The sequence below is a fragment of the Oreochromis aureus genome, linkage group 1 (genome assembly GCF_013358895.1).
Source record: "Oreochromis aureus strain Israel breed Guangdong linkage group 1, ZZ_aureus, whole genome shotgun sequence".
Taxonomy (NCBI): domain Eukaryota; kingdom Metazoa; phylum Chordata; class Actinopteri; order Cichliformes; family Cichlidae; genus Oreochromis; species Oreochromis aureus.
In genome coordinates this window covers 34,411,121-34,428,333 of record NC_052942.1, presented here as the reverse complement: position 1 = coordinate 34,428,333, position 17,213 = coordinate 34,411,121, and the positions used below count along the sequence as shown (strand labels likewise).

Sequence of the window (17,213 nt, the reverse complement as noted above, 5' to 3'; positions counted from 1 at the left end):
CCTCATTTAAAATTAGCACTTCAGTCTCCAATCAATGTCCAGCTGCTAAATAGAGCTCGGGAAATCTAAAACATGGAACAGAATGAACAGCACCATGTTGTACAAGGTAGAATAATATGGTGTTAAAGCAATATATAACACCATATTATATGACCTGGGTCATAATTTTGTCTTATGTAATGATAATATTTTACAGTCACTTTGTTTATCAAAGTCAGAATGTCACGTTAAGTTTCAAAGTGATGATATTGAAAACACTCAGGCGGAACCTTCAATAACTGGTGTGTAGCATTACAATAGCTACATTCAATTTTTGTATGCAACTTGTGGTATAAAAGTTGATCACTTCTAAACTGTGTGTGTGTGTGTGTGTGTGTGTGTGTGTGTGTGTGTGTGTGTGTGTGTGTGTGTGTGTTTTTTCCATACAGGTATGTTTTAAGGAAGCTAAATATCACAGTTCCTCTGAGACTGAAACATGGAAATGATTCATGGTGGCAGCTATTCTCTTTTTAAAGTTGTGATTTAGTCTGGTTTTGACAAACTAAACTCGATATAAAAAAAGGAAGGAAGCTACAGCATAAAAATAGAATTATCCTTATATGGAGATGGAAAAACTATATACAGAATATAACATTTGCTTATGTATGTTTTTAAAAATGTACAGATCAGTTCAAAAGCTCAAAGTTCAAAAGTGAAATTCTGTACTGAATAAATTACGAAAAAATTTGCATGAAAACACACACAACCACGGACACAACCACGGACACAACCATACACTGCATTCACAACCTCCATCTACACACAGCCCCACACATCCATCCACCCAGTGGTCAATTTCATTAAGGTTGGCATGTTTAAAGGTAACAAGGCCGACTGAAGTGCAGGTTTAAAATAAGCAAGATAAAACCACGGATCAAAAAAATAAATAAAAAAAAGATAAAAACAAACAAATGAAATATAATTAACTGCAAATAATGAATTTATGGCCTGCGATTACTAAATGTGGAAAAGCTTGCTTTGTTGGGCCAAATTAGAAATCAGAAAGTGAGTATTTTGGTAATTTTGCAGTACAGCATGAATTCAATAACACACTGTATTCTCTCCTGTACTTTGCTAGGTGTCACAGAACAACAGATCTAATAAAATAAATTTGGCATTTGTACTTTGCACTGTTAGCTCAACTATTTGGCAGTGCAGCAACTTATTTGCAATTTGAAACCTGAGGGCCAAAAAAAAAACATGTGTTGATGCAGAAACACCTTCAGCAACAGCTGCTATTGACAAAAAGATGTGTGAATGTTTTTACTGAAACAGTGTCTCAGTCTTCTGAAATCTAAAGCTCATTGCTTGAGGTAGCAGACGTGAAAGGAATTTTTAAAGTGCGAAACATACATTCAGATAAAATTTCACATTACAGGAAACGGATGTAACATTCAGTGCCGTGAAAAAGTATTCACTTCCATATTTCTCACACTTAAATGTTTCAGAACATCAAACAAAATTTAGACAAAAGTTCACTTAAATAGAGCCTGTCTGACAAAGTGAAGCAGGCTAACAGATCTCATAAAGCAACCCGTCATGCCACAATCTAAAGACACAGCTGAGAAACAAAATAGTGGTGGGAAGTGTGATTGTCTGGGGACCTGGATGACTAGCCGTAACAGAACCTCTCTACCAGAGGATCCTGAAGGACAATGTAAGGCCATAAATTTGTAACCTGAAGCTCAGGTGGACTTGGGTTATGCAGCAGGAGAATGATCAGAAACACACTAGCAAATTCCTCTCTGATTCGCTCAAGGCCACTCCACAAAATAATGTGTCTGATTTAAAACAATTATGCAAAAAAGAGTGGTCAAAAATATATCTGCAGTGATGTGATTGCCAATTATTGCAGTTACTTGATTTCAGTTCTTGCTGCAAAGGTTGGCACAACCAGTTACTTTTTCACAAAAACCTAAAAAAATCAGGAAGGGGCCAAATATTTTTTCACAGCACATCAATAACACTAAAGATTAGAAATAGAAAGTTTCATATTGCAAAACGTGCATGAATAAAAAATGCTCTAAAACACTGGCAGTCTTTTCAAAACAATGGCTTCTCAGCAATTTGTGAAGAAAGAGTTAAAAGAACGTTTACATTTTCATACAATTCATAAGGTCATTATTTGTTTAAAAAAACTACATATACTGCAGAGAGTATATTGCACTGGAAAAACCAAACCAAACAATGCGAATGGCTTGCATTACCCATCTGAGCCACAGCTGTTACAGATGTTTACACAGATGTCGGAAGTGCAGCTAATTGATGGAAGGAAAGAAACAATAACTGTCACTGAAAAAACATTAATTGTAACCAATTTAAGATTTTAGATTATCACAGATTCAGCCTCTAACTTACATCACTGAGGAACTAAAAGGACAAACTCTTAATCAGAACCATCATTAGACAAACCCAGATCATTGGGCTTGACTTTTGGCCCTCTGCCTTATTCGGCCACTGTTGTTTGTACTGTTGGGTCTTCGCGTTGTTCTCCACCTGTAGTTCGTACTGTACCAGGACTTTACTGTAACCCATCTCCTGTGATATACATTTGTAAGTTCCCTTGCACTCACTGTCCATGTTGTCAATCAGATAAAGGCACTGCTCTTTCCCAGAGCTACAGGATGTAGAGTTTTCATCGTGCTGCCAGCTGTACTGAGCATGACGGGATGACACTGGGCATTGAAGGAAATACTTTGAGTGATGTGGGATACTGACTCGCTGTGTATAATTTAATGCTGTGGAAACAACAGAAGAGGGACAATTTCAGTTCTGCTTGTTTTTTTGTCTGTTTACTTTTAAACCAGTCTGCTTTCTTATTTCAAATGCAGTGTAGTAAACCTAAATCAAACCGGTTTCCTTCCCTCAGGTGAATGTTCATATAAGGACCAAGGGCAATGTAGCTTTAAAGCAAACAGCAGAGAAAATGCAGTTTTACATTTTAACATTGTCTACATAGTGAATGCATTTGCATTTGACTTTTCCACTGCAGTCAGCTCAACAAATAGAATAGATAGAAAAGATATTACCTAACGGTGTGTAAGCGTTTCAGGTGTTAATTATAGAATCTAAAGCATAAGAGAACTTGTCCTATTAAAGCCTTTCAAGTTAAAAGAGGAAGTTGGTCAGGTATGGGGGTTGGAAGCATTTATAAAGAATAACAGAATAGAAGAACTATATCATATGCATATAAACATAGAAGGATTACTAAGAGATATTATTAATGTAAATTATTTAAATTTAAAAGGGTAAATCCGTGTAATGATGAAATCATAAGTTGTGGAATAAAAACTTTTTTTAGCATCTCCGATAAACATGATCTTAAGATGTAGATAAGATTAAAACTGAAGCACATTTGACCACAGAGCAAACTGGCACCACTGATGAGCATCATTGCAGAAGCGTCTGGCACACAGATGCACAGCTATAAGAAGAAACAAATCTAGTTTTTGTTCCCCTTAACGTGTGACCTATATGGCGAGACAGGAAGCTAAACTATGATGAATAAAGGTTATGCTGTCTGGGGTGCGTTTGAATCCCCCTTGCATATGGAGGAATACAATGTGCTCACTCTCACCTACGAAACTATTCAAATGAGTCTTATTCTCTGGTGGTAACTGGTTTCCCTGGTTGAAGTTCTGTCTTGAATTTGCGGTTTGCATCAATTTGCTGGAAAATTTGTGTGTTACATTACTTGTGTAGGTTTTCTGAAATATGTCACTCAAAAATGTGCTGTGAGTGTATTAATTTATCCTTTTAACACACATTTTGCCATTTGCCGTTGATATTAGTATACAGGCAGAGGTTGTGTTGCTGCTGTTGCTGCTTTTTTGTTGTTTTTGCTTTGCATATGAGGAAACAGCACCATGGGTTACTAACGGAAACCACAGAGGAAGCAAGAGCGGGGTCTTTATACTCTTGCATATGCTCATGCATCTACACAGTATATTTTGCAAAGGCTTTTATAACTTTATAAGAGATCAGTTTCCTACCTATAATTGAATTATGCAGAAGTGTATTGTGCTTTTTTCCATCCACTTATTTTTTATTGTTTTGACTCTGCTAAAGTAGCTTTACACAATTCACACCAATATAAGATAAAAAAAAATCCTTATTTTTCTTTTATGCTGTCCATTCTGCATTAAAACAATCTGGTGACTGGCATTCCCTCTGATGCCAGTCACCAGACTTTACTGCTCAACTGTAGCGACTCAGCTCTTTGTGAGAGTTTGTCAAGTTAGTTAATAATTAACCACATTTAAAATGGTTTTTTTACATGTATGTTTGATAATTACTGTTATGACACCAGGCATTTCTTTATCAGTCAGTTTTATAATAGAGGAAGAGAGAGACTGAACTGAAGGGCCTCTTCATGATCTGGTATAAGTTAAATAAAGATTATTTTGAATGGCAAACCATTCAAATCTATTGAAGTGAGCCAAAGACTGAAAATAGTAGGAAATTACTGTAATAGGTCTACAGTTTGCCCGTTCATGCAGTCTCCTGGGCTACAATTAGAAAGGCCCTTTTACTCAATCTTAGATTTTTAGACTACTTAATAAAAAATAATACATTTATATTTTATGATAAAGCCAATAGTGTCATTCTTAAATATCAGATAAATATATAAATAGTTAAGGACAGTTACTGATAACACTAACAGGCCTCGCAAACATGTGTTTAGTTTTTGTATTAGGTTTCTGAACTAGCATCACAAAAGATAAGAAAGGGAGAGGATACACCTGGATGATATGTACATCACATATATTTAAATGTTATACCTGTGCAGATTATTAACTGGATTAAAAGGGGCTTTACAGCCAAGAAAGTACCAACTACCAATGTATACAGCACTGTATTGTTTTGTGGTGCATCTAATAGCTCTTGTGTAAGAAATAGAGGAAAATAAACTTCCAAATACCCCCCAAATATTTAAACAATTCCTTCTGTGATTGTTCATAGACTATTGTTTGATCTTTGGGTTTTTCCTCTGCTATGCAGGGTCTTCACCTTAAAGTGTCCCAAGATTAGTTTTGTTGTCAATAGGCATTATGCAGTAAAGTAAAACTGAAATGAATTTAAATACCATTGTGCCCATTACAGATGGAAAGGTCCCCAGTGGCTGCATCATGCCAGCTCCCCCTGAAAAAGATAATGTATAAGTAAATTAGGCTGTATGGAACAATTATGCTTTACAATCGATTTTAAAAATTAAAATGTTACTGGAACCAGTGGAGACGGATCTGTGTATATTGTTTTCTAACTAAAACATCTTTGATTAGAAAAGAATTTTTGGTATTGTGTATGATAGTACAGTACCAACTTCAGTATTTTTCATTCACACAACACTCTTTGACTGTACTGGGATATTGAAGCAAAAGGAAATCTAAACAGATCAAAAGAAAAAAAAGTGGAATGATTCAACAATTGTAACATTACAACATATAGTACTGTCCCCACTCATAAATGTGCTGCAAGAGGGCTTCCACATCTACATGGTTTGGAGTTTTTAGGAGTTTTACTGTTACTAATATTCTGAAATTTGTTATCCCTCTTAACTGTCAAGAAAAAGGGATTTCTCTCCATCTGTGGGCAACTTAGCCTGATCTCGATGCCATTTCCTCATATGAAGTGAACCTTGACAAAATTTTATCAGAGAAAAAAATCCTTAGCGGTTAGTAATCTCCCACATAAAAAGAAAAAATCATCTGCATGTATGGAGCTGCAAAAACCCATCTGTACTTTTGCTGTACTTTTGCATGCAGTGTGGTTGTGTTTGTAAGTTTGTTGGTTGAGGTTTGAGTAGCACTAATTTTACCTCACTAGACCCTGTTCTCTTTTCACTATAATGTTTCTTCCCATTTACAGCTAAAGGTGCCTTCCCTTTTAAGAGGTAATTTTCATCTTCAAGTCAAATTTCTGTGGAACAAAACTAGAATCACAAAGTGAGAATGAAAATACCAGTGCATTGATATAGTTCAATATAGTTCCTATAAAAGTATTTACAGAAATTAACAAATTGCCATGTGAGAAGAAAAATATTGGGAAAGTTTAAGTAAACACATCTCTTTAGAATGAAAAAAATTATCGTGTTATTATCAGACTTATGTTGAAAAACGTAATTTTCTCGATAGTTTGCGTAGTATGCTTTTTTAAACCCGCATTTCCTGATAGATAACAGCTGCTGAATGTGAAAAACAAAATCACACATTTTATTACAGCAACGCAGTTTTAGGTGTACGAACCTAGTGCCATTTCTGAATTGCTTTGCTTAATAATAAGATTAACAATAGCATTACTTTCATTGAGCCATGCAAATGATCAGGATTACGCTCATGGATGGGCAGGGCCGTGGACCACAGAGAAAAGGATTTGTTACCTCGATCAATGTGACAATGTTATTAGTTCATTTGTGGAGTGATTGGCATGAAAAATGCATGACCAGAATGAGGCTTGGATCCAGGAATTTTTGGAAGGACTAACATTGCAAAACAGGGAAAAATGTAACATTTTGCATCATATCTTCACAAATACGTCTTAATCTAGTTGGAGAAAAAAAGGGGAAATTAGTGCACGCTGTCTTGATGTTCAAGAAAATGTCACGAACTAATATAGATATCCATCTGAATCCAGGTATTCATTCCTTGCAAGGTGTGCAGGGAAATATTCTTGTTTTTTTCAGTCTGAGTCTGCCTGCATGTGCACAGACAAGTCTGGAAAGTCACAACAGACTGGAGGGCCTGCAGGCATCTGGAGGGAATCTTGCAATCACCCACTAATGAAATATGCGTTACTCATACTAAAGTAGACACATGCACATTGTATACATGGAAACTCTGACATATTCTTAGAGCTCAGGTACTGTTTAGTTGCCAAAATCCTTAATGCATACATGTGACACAATATCCTGTACTCGACTAAAGCAAAATGTCTCGACACATGGCTGCATATAACTGATTTGTGGTTACTGGTCCAATTAAACTGCCTGGAGTTGGCTGTTATATTCTTTGTTGTTGTCTGTGAAGGTTCTCAGTCATCCAGGTCATTGTAGTCTAAGAAGCTTGGAAAGAAAAGCATCTGGACTTCTTTACGTTGCTTGAAGATGTTTCACCTCTCATCCGAGAAGCTTCTTCAGTTCTAGGATCAAATGGTGGAGAGTCCCAGATTTAAAACCTGTGCGAGTATCCCCCCAAGAGGGACAAAAGGACCCCCTAATGATAAAAAAAAGAGGCCATTTATGTCCACTGTGAGCGACCATCTTTGAACAGAGGCGGTGGTTTACGACACCAACTGTCTGCCATCTATAATCCAGTTTTGAGTTCCCTCCCCAGACGCCTTAACGCCCACTCACATCCTGGGCCATCTGACCTCAGGAAATCATAAGATAGGGTGGAGCTAGGTTTCACAATGAGCTCACCCGAAAACTTGGCTGATTGTGACCTACACCCGTTTTCACACCTTGGCTCATGTGATTAGGTAGAGGATCATTAGGGGGTCCTTTTGTCCCTCTTGGGGGGACACTCCCACAGGGCTTAAATCTGGGACTCTACACCATTTGACCCTAGAACTGAAGAAGCTTCTCGGATGAGAGGTGAAATGTCTTCAAGAAACTTAAAGAAGTCCAGACGCTTTTCTTTCCAAGCTCCTTAGACATTCTCTGTTGTTCTTCTATGTTTCTCTATGCTATCTCTAGTAGTATCTAAGACTATACAATATAAAATGCATTGAGATCACTATCTTTTGTGAACTGGCACTACGTAAATGAAATTTAATGCACATTATCTTGTTTTGGTATATGTGCTCTTTAATCTATGAGTAATATACAACATATACTCATGATTGTCTTGGTTATTTGTGTTAATATTTTCTCAGTTGAACAAAAGTGTAATACCTGTTGGCTGATACCTGATCGATACACAGTACACTAGCCTTTCATAAAGCAGTAGAGCTACAGTAGGACAAATTCACAAACAGCTCCAAGTGTCAATATGTGCTGAAATATTGTGACAACATGATTTACCGGACATTGTAATTCCTGAGTGTTGCTTCATCCTGGATTAAGTTTGCAGTGACTCATCTGTCAAGCTTTATCAGGTGTCACAAGACAACTGGCAAAAAGTACGCTAATGATGTTGCATAATCATTTACACACTTCAGGGCTTGCTAGCATGACTTTGTAGTATCTGAATCAAACCTGTGTATGATTCAAAAGGTACACTAATGAGTGTTTAAATACTACGGAGCATTGTTTGTATAAATATGACCATGTTTTTACATGCTCATATTTGGTATTAGTAATGTTGGTATTAATAAACAGTCCTGATTCTGCTTTCATTGCCTTTTGACTCTTGACCATCAGCAGCAGTAGTAATGGGCAAAGAAACATACCAGCATAGGCAAAGAAAATTAAGGTGACTAAACATGAATATAAAAAATGAACATATTTCATATTTCTGTTTAGGGAAGGAAAAGCATTCAACACAACTGTGAAGCTGACTTGTTGTTCGCTTGGATGACTTACCTCAAATAAGGTAAACACTTTTATTTTACTGTTGGAAACATTTAATGTAATTGTTGGCTGTGAAGAATTATTCTTCATATTTCATAGATATGAGTTCCATAAAGCTCTGAGGTCTTACTTTGTCTCACGTATGCACTTTGTGCCATCCCAGCCACAGTAAGGATCTCTGGATAACATACAGTCCTGGCAGGTTTCTCCATACTGGGAACAGTTTGCTACATCAAGTTGGACCAGTTGACTTCCATTGTTCACATACAGCTTTTTCTGTAATGATGGACAAGTTTTCTTAATGTACTGGGCTTTTTAGTAAAATCCAATGGAAAAAAAGACTGAAATGATTTTAAAGTTATTAATTAGATGATATAGTAGATTCTTTAGGAGGTAAAATTCTTTTCCTTTTGTTCACAAAAACCATTTGTTCCATATGAGTAATCTTTGTGGTTTGATTGGGACATTGGTTACACAGTGATCATTGTTACTCACAAAGGTAGACTGAAGGATGATGCTGAGAATGTGTGCTTCTTGTTTGAATGGTTGATACTCAGCAATTACAAAGGTGTGACTTTCATTGTGCAGCACCTTATGAATCCCTCCATTATCTGTGGAAAGACACAATGGGGGTGAGGGGTGAGGGAGGAAATGACTAACAGTTAAAAACTGTCTAAACACTCTAACCTACCTCAGCCATCCCACTCACTCTCTGGTTCTGTATAAACTCATCAAACAAATTTGTTAACCAGTGACTAACTGTGATCTCAGCACCACAATCTACTCTGTATAGTAGCCTGTGGGGGAGTCATTTAACAGTCACATCTGACTCATCACATACTTTAATACTCTTCTGATCATATTTAGAAAAGGCTGCACTGAGGTCAAAGTAAAAACAGCGTGGATTGACTCAGCATACTGTTTTAAGGGGAACTGCAGTAAAATAAAAACCAAAAGCCTGTTGATGTCAACAACAAAAAAAGAGGAAGCTTAAATCTGGGAGTTTTTATATTACATTCAAATTGTGCCACACCTGTTCTTCTACTAAAAAAGTCAGCTTTGTGTGAAGACCCCAGCAGGTGTGATCATACAGGAAACTTTCGGTTTCTGGTTTTGGGGGTCACACCACCCACCTACATTCGCCCTTTAGTAAATAATTCCTCTTCATTACAACCCAGTCCCACTCAGTCTGTTCCAATGTGTGCCTTATTTTTCTGGACATATACTAGTAATGACTACTTTAATATTATGTTCTGTTTCCACTCACCTTCCAGTGTAGACAAACACACAGAACATTCTTCTTAACACTTAGTATTTTATCATTTAGATTTTTTTTTACTCACTTAAAGATAGGAAGATGACGTTCTGATTTCTACTTCTGTTGTTTGGTTTACTGTCAACTTGGATGTGGGTATACTTGTGATGATTAAAGAGAAGAACGCCAGAGTTGCCCACAGGATGAACCAATTGCTCCATCTCTGACGACTTGTCAATCTTCTTCAGGGTTTCCACTGGAAGCTTGGTGCTATCATTAACACACTGAAGAAAAAAAGTGCTCAATTTAATAGAGCTTCATACCAGGTGTGGCCCCATTTACCCCGTGAAGATGTCAAGCCTTTTTTTTTCTCTTGCTGCATATGAATACTTTACTTTGATAATGCTGGCAGATTAACCATTTAAAATTCAAAAGCTGTTATAGGATCAGTGAATTATGAGAAAATCATGTCTCTAATTTCCAAGTTACTTGTTTCAAACAAGCTTAATACACTTGATTTATGTGGCATTTTAATGAGGCCTGTGTTTACCAAAAGATATAGCTATAGCTATATGGCACTGTTTGTTACACTTTTCTCTTCAGAACAGTTTAAATGTCTCATATGTCTCATACCATCCTTGGTCTGTCCATTTGGTCTTTTGTGTAGCCTTTGAAAGGAGAGTTTTGGAAGATGTTATTGATGGCTTCAATCGTGTAGACACAGACAGCACTCATCCCCCTGCAGGGAGACACATAGTCAGCAGGTTTGTCTGACACATTTAAAGGAAAATGGCTGAACTGAACTAAGTGTGGAAAAAAACAGCTGACCATACAGACTGACAAAAAAGAAAAATGAACAGAACGTGGCTTAAAACTACAGAGGACATAAAGTGTCACCTGACCAAATAAATCTAAGTCAAATCATAAAAGCACTATGAAGACAGCCATTTTTTTAAATTCCAATTTTCCCAATTTCCTGTGATTTACTTCTGTGTAAAAATTCCAAATCAAGCAGCCAAGTCATTCTGGTTTAAACCTTTGGTTACTGTGACTTTATTCATGTGATGTTAAACCAGTCATGATCATACTTTGAAAAACAGCACATGACTCAGTTACACAAACACTGAGTCATAAAAACAGACAATAACTGTATTATAACTATTATTTAATGTTAAATCAAATGTAATAATGTGAATAATATTACCATAATAATGACATATAGTAACTATGATACAGTAGAAGCATCAAAATCAATGATAATAGTCCTACCATTCATTTCTAAAGAGTGCATAGATCTTTGTATCCTGCCATCGGTCTGCATCCACAGTGGAAACATCAACCAGCTCAGAGAAATGCTGTTTTCTCTCAGGATCTCCACAGAAGAGCCTGGCATTCATCTGGGATGTCCAGGTATACTGCAAGTTGTTCTTAGGACCACCAACATCTGTCTAGAAGCAATGGACAGTCAACCTATCATTATGTATTTATTTTTATTTATTTATTTTAATGTTGGTGGCACTTAATACAAATTTTCTAACTATTTTGGTCTTACCATGCAAACCTGGGTCACAAAGGGGAGCCACATTTCACTGAACAGTCCAGTGTCTTTGCTTTTCTCCCTATAGAAGCCATAAACTCTGTTCTGGGAGGGATCCTCTTTGCGTTTGCTGAGCACCAATCCTACATAATGCTGCTCTAAACATTGAAAGACCAAATAATTATCTAAATCCAAACATTTATAGTGATGTGATTTCACTAAATAAGGTCTCTCTGGCTCCAACTTTATGAAAATACCTTTATGGTGGGTCTTTGGCCGCACTGTTGCTTTACCAAATTTGTGAATGCCATCAGGTTCATCAGTTCCAGAGTGTGTTAGGTAGAGATCTGTACTTGTTTCAGATTCTGGAACAAACAGTGGCAAATTGAGTTTTTATAGTGATGTACAAACAGGGAGAAACTAGTTGAATATCACAGTAATAGGGAGAAGAAGCAACCGTTAAAAGGGACTGATTTAAATAAAAGATGTTAGTAGTTTTGACAGAAGTACAGACTTTCTGTAAACACACAAGAAGGATTAAAATGACAGAATCATAGAAAAAAGGTGAATGAGGAAGCAGGGATTCATCAGCAGATTTATTAAAAAGCATCTTGTATGTAAAAAAACTCACCTGCAAGGGCCGACAGGTCACCCTCCTTTATGTTAAATCTGCTTATATCTTTTATTAAACTCTCTTTGCATATCGGTGGCTGCTCTGTGAAATTCTATTAAAAAGAAAGAACAGTTTATCTTAATGTATCCCAACTAATGTACATCACAGATGGCAAACATGTATAGCCAACACCCTGTATCTAACAGATAGTTCAAAAAATAATAAAGCAAAAACAAATATGGCTAAACAGGAAGTGCTGTGATGTATTTGCTTTGTTTGCGGAAGAGGGTTGTTTCAATTAAACTAAAGTAGAAGTAGCTTATCAACCCTGAGCAGAAACAACACAACTACCAGTTCCCAGTATTATATCAGTTCTCTGTCACAGTAGTCTGGCCTACCGAGTTACAGCAAACTGTTTCATCGTTACTCCTTTCACACACAAACAACTGGTTAGCATCTTTCTTCAGGTGGACCAAAGTGATGTTATAGCTGCAATCCTAAATGACAAGATGAAAATTGTTTGTTAGATTTCTTGAGTGTTCAAAGAATAAAATTTAACAAATTATTTCATTTTGCTCTGTTTATCTGTTCACTGCTTACACTCTTGCAATTCTCCAACTGCATACGTATATGATTCTGTGAAAATACATAATGCAGAACTATTACTTTCCCATGATATTAATATGAAGATCCATTTATTTCAGAGCATTCAATACAGTAATTTACTGCGATTATACAGCTATGTTCTACCTTGTTCTGGTTTTGAAAGTTGTAGGTATTCAGGTATGTTTTTCCAACAGCTAAGACAGTGTCCGGCTGCTCTTCTAGAAGAATCTGCACAGGTGGATCACGAGGAAGATTTAACCGATTCATTGCAGCTTCTAGAATTAAGAATAAAAAACAAATAAATATATATTAAAGGATAAACACAGCCAATGATGTAAAATTGCCAAGCACAGCACAAGGACAAAATGTTACTGTGCACATGTTTATACAGTACACATGTATAACCTGTTTGTCCTGCCTGGAGCATCTCTCAATATAGCATGTACCACAATGAGGCTCAACAGTTAACCCCTTTATATAGTATAGTGCTGCCACTAAAGTTATATATCTGTTGTTTTTAATTATTTTTTCCTGTCGTCCTCAGAATGAATCCTAAACACTTTGGGGATCCATTTTTGTTACTTTGTTACGCTCTCACTCACATTACAGAAATCAGAATGTGAGAGCTTTAGACTTTTACTGTAATAAACTTGCTAATATGAGCTTTTAGTTATAAATATTAAGTTTATTCTGTGTTTAAAGGTGAAGGTTTTCTTTTTGTTTTAAACAATTACTTTTGTAATCTGAGAAGAAAAGTACACATCAGCAGATATTAGTGCTTACTGAAAGTACAGGGTGTTGACCTGATGTTAATCCACTGAATGAAGCAATTTTTTGGTTTGCACACTTTTAGTGTAAAAGTCAGTGTGCTTTATAAGCGAAATTACTTCTTCTAACTGCAGCAATTACAGGGCTTTCTGAAAAATGTAATCAAAGAGAAAAAAAAATAAAATAAAAAAAACCCTTTCCTCTACATTTCTCAGATTTCTTGTTACAGCAAAAAAGAGCAATGGTCTCATATGATATACAATTATATGAATATTAATGTTAATATTATATAATACATTAATTAGCTAAACCCAGTATGAACTTTATCAAACCCCTGAAAATGGAGAAGCTAAATGGAATTCAGTGTAAGTGTCAAAACATGGTGAAAAACTCAATAATTAAACTTCCACTAATTGAAACCCTAACGTCTTTATTCTTTTACATGCATTCCTTTGTACAAAGAACCTTTTAAACATTTCTTTAAATGGATGCAACTCTTTATTTCATGGGAAACTTGACCAGGAAACAATGTTATGAAAATATAAATTAAAGCAACAACACATAAATATAGAAATTAGAACAAACAAAGAACATTATCAAAGTCCAGCTTAGTAACACAATTTGCACTCTGCAGCTACAGAATTCTTTATAAGTGCTTTGGGCTCAAACACACTTGTCCCATGAACAGGAAGCAAATAAGACTTTGATGTCCGACCAAGTTGTAGAATTTGGGCACCCAGCATAAGCAGCTGTGCATAAGTGATAGCAACTTACATAGATAAGAAGCAAATGTATCAACATGGCTTTGGTTTTCTTACCACGATCGAGCAACTTCGTGGCATACAATGATGTCTGCAGCTGTTCAAAAACAGCCAGACATTCCTCAAGTTTGACTCAGAAGAGCCTAAAACATCTGTGTAAAGAATCTCTTTACATGTAAACATAGCATTCCCAGTGTTATTTGCAAGTATAGAAGAAAAAAACTAATGAAAAGGGGGCTTAAAACTGAACAGCGTGAGACTCTGAGACTGAGAAAACCACGAAACTTAACGTCTGTCCATCCACAGCCACGTGTAGACCCTTTTTTAGGGGTGCACAACCACCCCCTAAATTTCATCATAGCGTCCCTAAAGATAACTATAGCAATGGTAGTAATAATAATGCAGTTTTAGTATTATATTCTGACATTGTATTCTAATGTTATGTTAACAGTGTGCCTTATCATTAATAAATAAGACTTTTGTTGCAACGGCTGGAGAGACGAACATGAAGCTATTTCATGACAAGTGTCAGTGTAGGAGATTTAAAACACACTTTACCTGAAACATACCAAAGGTGCAAACTATTCTCATAATGCGGAGACATTGCTGGGGGCGCTGTCATCAAGTGTTTATTTATGTAGACCCCGCCAAAATGTAGAAATATAAATTTATGTACATTTGTTTCCATATAGCGTCAGAGATTATTAGGCAATGATGATCTTCTGAGCCATATGTATGGTGGAAACACACTTTAACGGGATTGAACAATATCCACTGTACGTTTGAAAGAAATACGTCGTGTTTTTGTCCTGAATCACAATGATTCATATTGATTATAGTCATAGACTATAGACTTTAATAGACGTAAAGTATGCAAGGGAGTCACTTAAGATGATGAAGAAGATTTTCCCGATTTTTGGCTTTACGACTCATGTTTACACTGTTTATTATCTCAGTTAAAAAAAAGAAAAAAACATTTCCTACCTTTCTGTGTGAATATCATCCTCGGAGAACGATCGTTTCCCACAGCCAGACAACAGATGTGTAAAAAAAATAGACATGCCACTAATGAGAACCTCATTTTCCTGATCTTCGGGCACAATATTATAAGATAGATCCAATAGTTCAAAAAATTATTTTCCTAATTACTTGTTCTTGATCTCGATAGAAAATAGCTTTGAAAGAGAAGTGTGTTCAAGACTAGAGGAACTACACGGCTGCACCGCCCATGTATGAGAAATCTACGTAATATTTTTGTTATAGGCTATCACGACTACGGCTACATTTTATGATCTGCAGCGTCACAGTGCTCATGACGTTTCATGAGGGCGCAAAGTCACAACAAGTCGTACCTTTTTCTAAGCACGTAAACAGGGAAGAGCAGAAAGTGTGATCATCAATAAATAAATAAATAAATAAATAAACAAAGGAGGAAATGTTCGAAGAGTCCACCTTTCTCCTTTGGATAGTCCAGCTCTTCCTAGACGCTGAAGTTAAGTAAAAAGCACTTGTGCTCTTGCAAGTCTCCTTTCTCCTCTTTCCTCCTGGAAATTAAGGAATTAGGAATTGAGAAACTCTTTAGTGTGATGTACTGAGATTAATTTCTGCGTCACAGTTAGTATGAATGAGAAAAGTAAACACACCGTATCCGTATTTGCTTTTCCAGTTTGGGACTTGTGTCAAGCCAGACACCAGTTTTTTTTTGGAAGGAGCGATATGGAACGAAGCACGGCTGGGTCCTGTACCTGGATGGATGCGGTCAAAAAGACAACGATGTTAGTTTTTTACTCTTTATTTGTATGTCAAGAGTGAATGTGATGTTTCTAAGAGTGAGCTTCGAACTTAAAATAAATACTCAGGTTGCAAAACGTGAAAATACTAAAGTCTGGGAGTGCACATGTGATGACTGATAAAACATTAAAGGGAAATCTTAACAAAAAGATGCATGAATGTGACAGGTGAGACCTGGGTCTGGGAACCGCCCCTGGTAGGCGGGGCTGGGTTTTTCCTTTTATGAGCACAGGTGCAGGTAGCCTATCTCTTGTGTGAACCTGGAGCTGTGCGAGTGCATGGTGTAATCTGTGCTATTTGGCATTTTTTAACTTTTCTATGATAGCTTGATGTGGGTCCCATAGCCTTCTATTGGAATGGTAGGTCACAAAAAATGTTCCACTTAAGTTTTGGTAGTTTGGTAGAGGGTTAAAGTTATTTGTACCCCTGTAGGAAGAAAACTTGTAGTGGACACCGCCACCTCTTAGTGAAGGGGTAAATAAGCAGTGAAGTAAGGAATGCATTACCATATTGGAAAGCCAGTCTGATTAGACTGAATGCAAAGTGGAAATGCCTTAAACAACTGTTTTTTCGCATGGCCTGCTTATGGCCTCAGTTAGTCCAAAAAGACGATGAAGCGGGGACCTTCTTATGGTTGTCAGGTCTCCTTGGTTTTTCAGTCTGATCTGTCCCTGTTTTGCAATGTTCTGCTTGAGAACAACAAGATGATGGACTTCTTACAGACCTCAGTAACTGATGAGTGACTGATAGGAAAGATTACCTATCAGTTTCCTATCGTGGTGGCTATGCCCAAATATTATATGTATAGCAAATCCATCTTCCCTACACGAAACATATTTTTTCATTAACTAGTGTTAAAGTAATATTCTGTTGTCAGAATCAGCATACTTTATGAATCCCTCGGGAAATTATGTGGGTTACAGTTGCTCCAATACAGTAACAGAAACAGACTAGACTATTTAACAATACAATATGTTACAGATTTACAAATGTAAGAAATAGCACAACATATACAAATCACTCAATAATAAATATCAATGATTTATTGAGGTAATTATGAATTAATATCAAGAATATTCACAGCAACATTACTGAATAGAAAAGAGCGTGTGTAAAAAGGGTGTAACTATTGCAGTGTTTACAGTGTATTAGATGGAGGAGTTGTACAGGGAGATGGCTACGGGCATTACTGAACTGTGTCGTTCAGTGGTGCTTTTTGGTAATCTCAATCTCTCACTGAACAGCTCCTGTGGCTAGCCAGCATGTCATGGAGTGGGTGGGAGGTATTATCCAGCATTGTCTTTATCTTGGACAACATCTGCCTCTCGGACACC

At 36.6% G+C, this 17,213-nt stretch overlaps 1 protein-coding gene across 1 annotated transcript; it reads right to left on the bottom strand.

The window, feature by feature from the left end:
- Positions 1–320: 320 nt before the first annotated feature.
- Positions 321–15,401, bottom strand: LOC116325524 (semaphorin-7A-like). Its single transcript, XM_031746448.2, has 14 exons — positions 15,073–15,401; positions 12,704–12,834; positions 12,554–12,589; positions 12,352–12,450; positions 11,972–12,065; positions 11,598–11,705; positions 11,356–11,498; positions 11,073–11,251; positions 10,437–10,542; positions 9,892–10,087; positions 9,044–9,159; positions 8,679–8,824; positions 5,126–5,181; positions 321–2,777 (listed from the first exon to the last, which is right to left on the bottom strand). Exons 1-14 carry the CDS (start codon positions 15,167–15,169, stop codon positions 2,410–2,412), a joined length of 1,875 nt encoding a protein of 624 aa, XP_031602308.2. The 5' UTR covers positions 15,170–15,401; the 3' UTR covers positions 321–2,409.
- Between the last annotated feature and the right edge of the window lie 1,812 nt (positions 15,402–17,213).

What these genes read in the sequence shown, in the direction of transcription:
- LOC116325524 (XM_031746448.2), bottom strand. Translation starts at nt 15,169, where the DNA reads ATGAGGTTCTCATTAGTGGCATGTCTATTTTTTTTACACATCTGTTGT. An exon ending in AGTTGGAGAATTGCAAGAGT is followed by an intron (nt 12,451 to 12,553) that starts GTAAGCAGTGAA and finishes CTTGTCATTTAG; the next exon opens with GATTGCAGCTATAACATCAC. An exon ending in AAATGGACAGACCAAGGATG is followed by an intron (nt 10,088 to 10,436) that starts GTATGAGACATA and finishes TTTTTTCTTCAG; the next exon opens with TGTGTTAATGATAGCACCAA.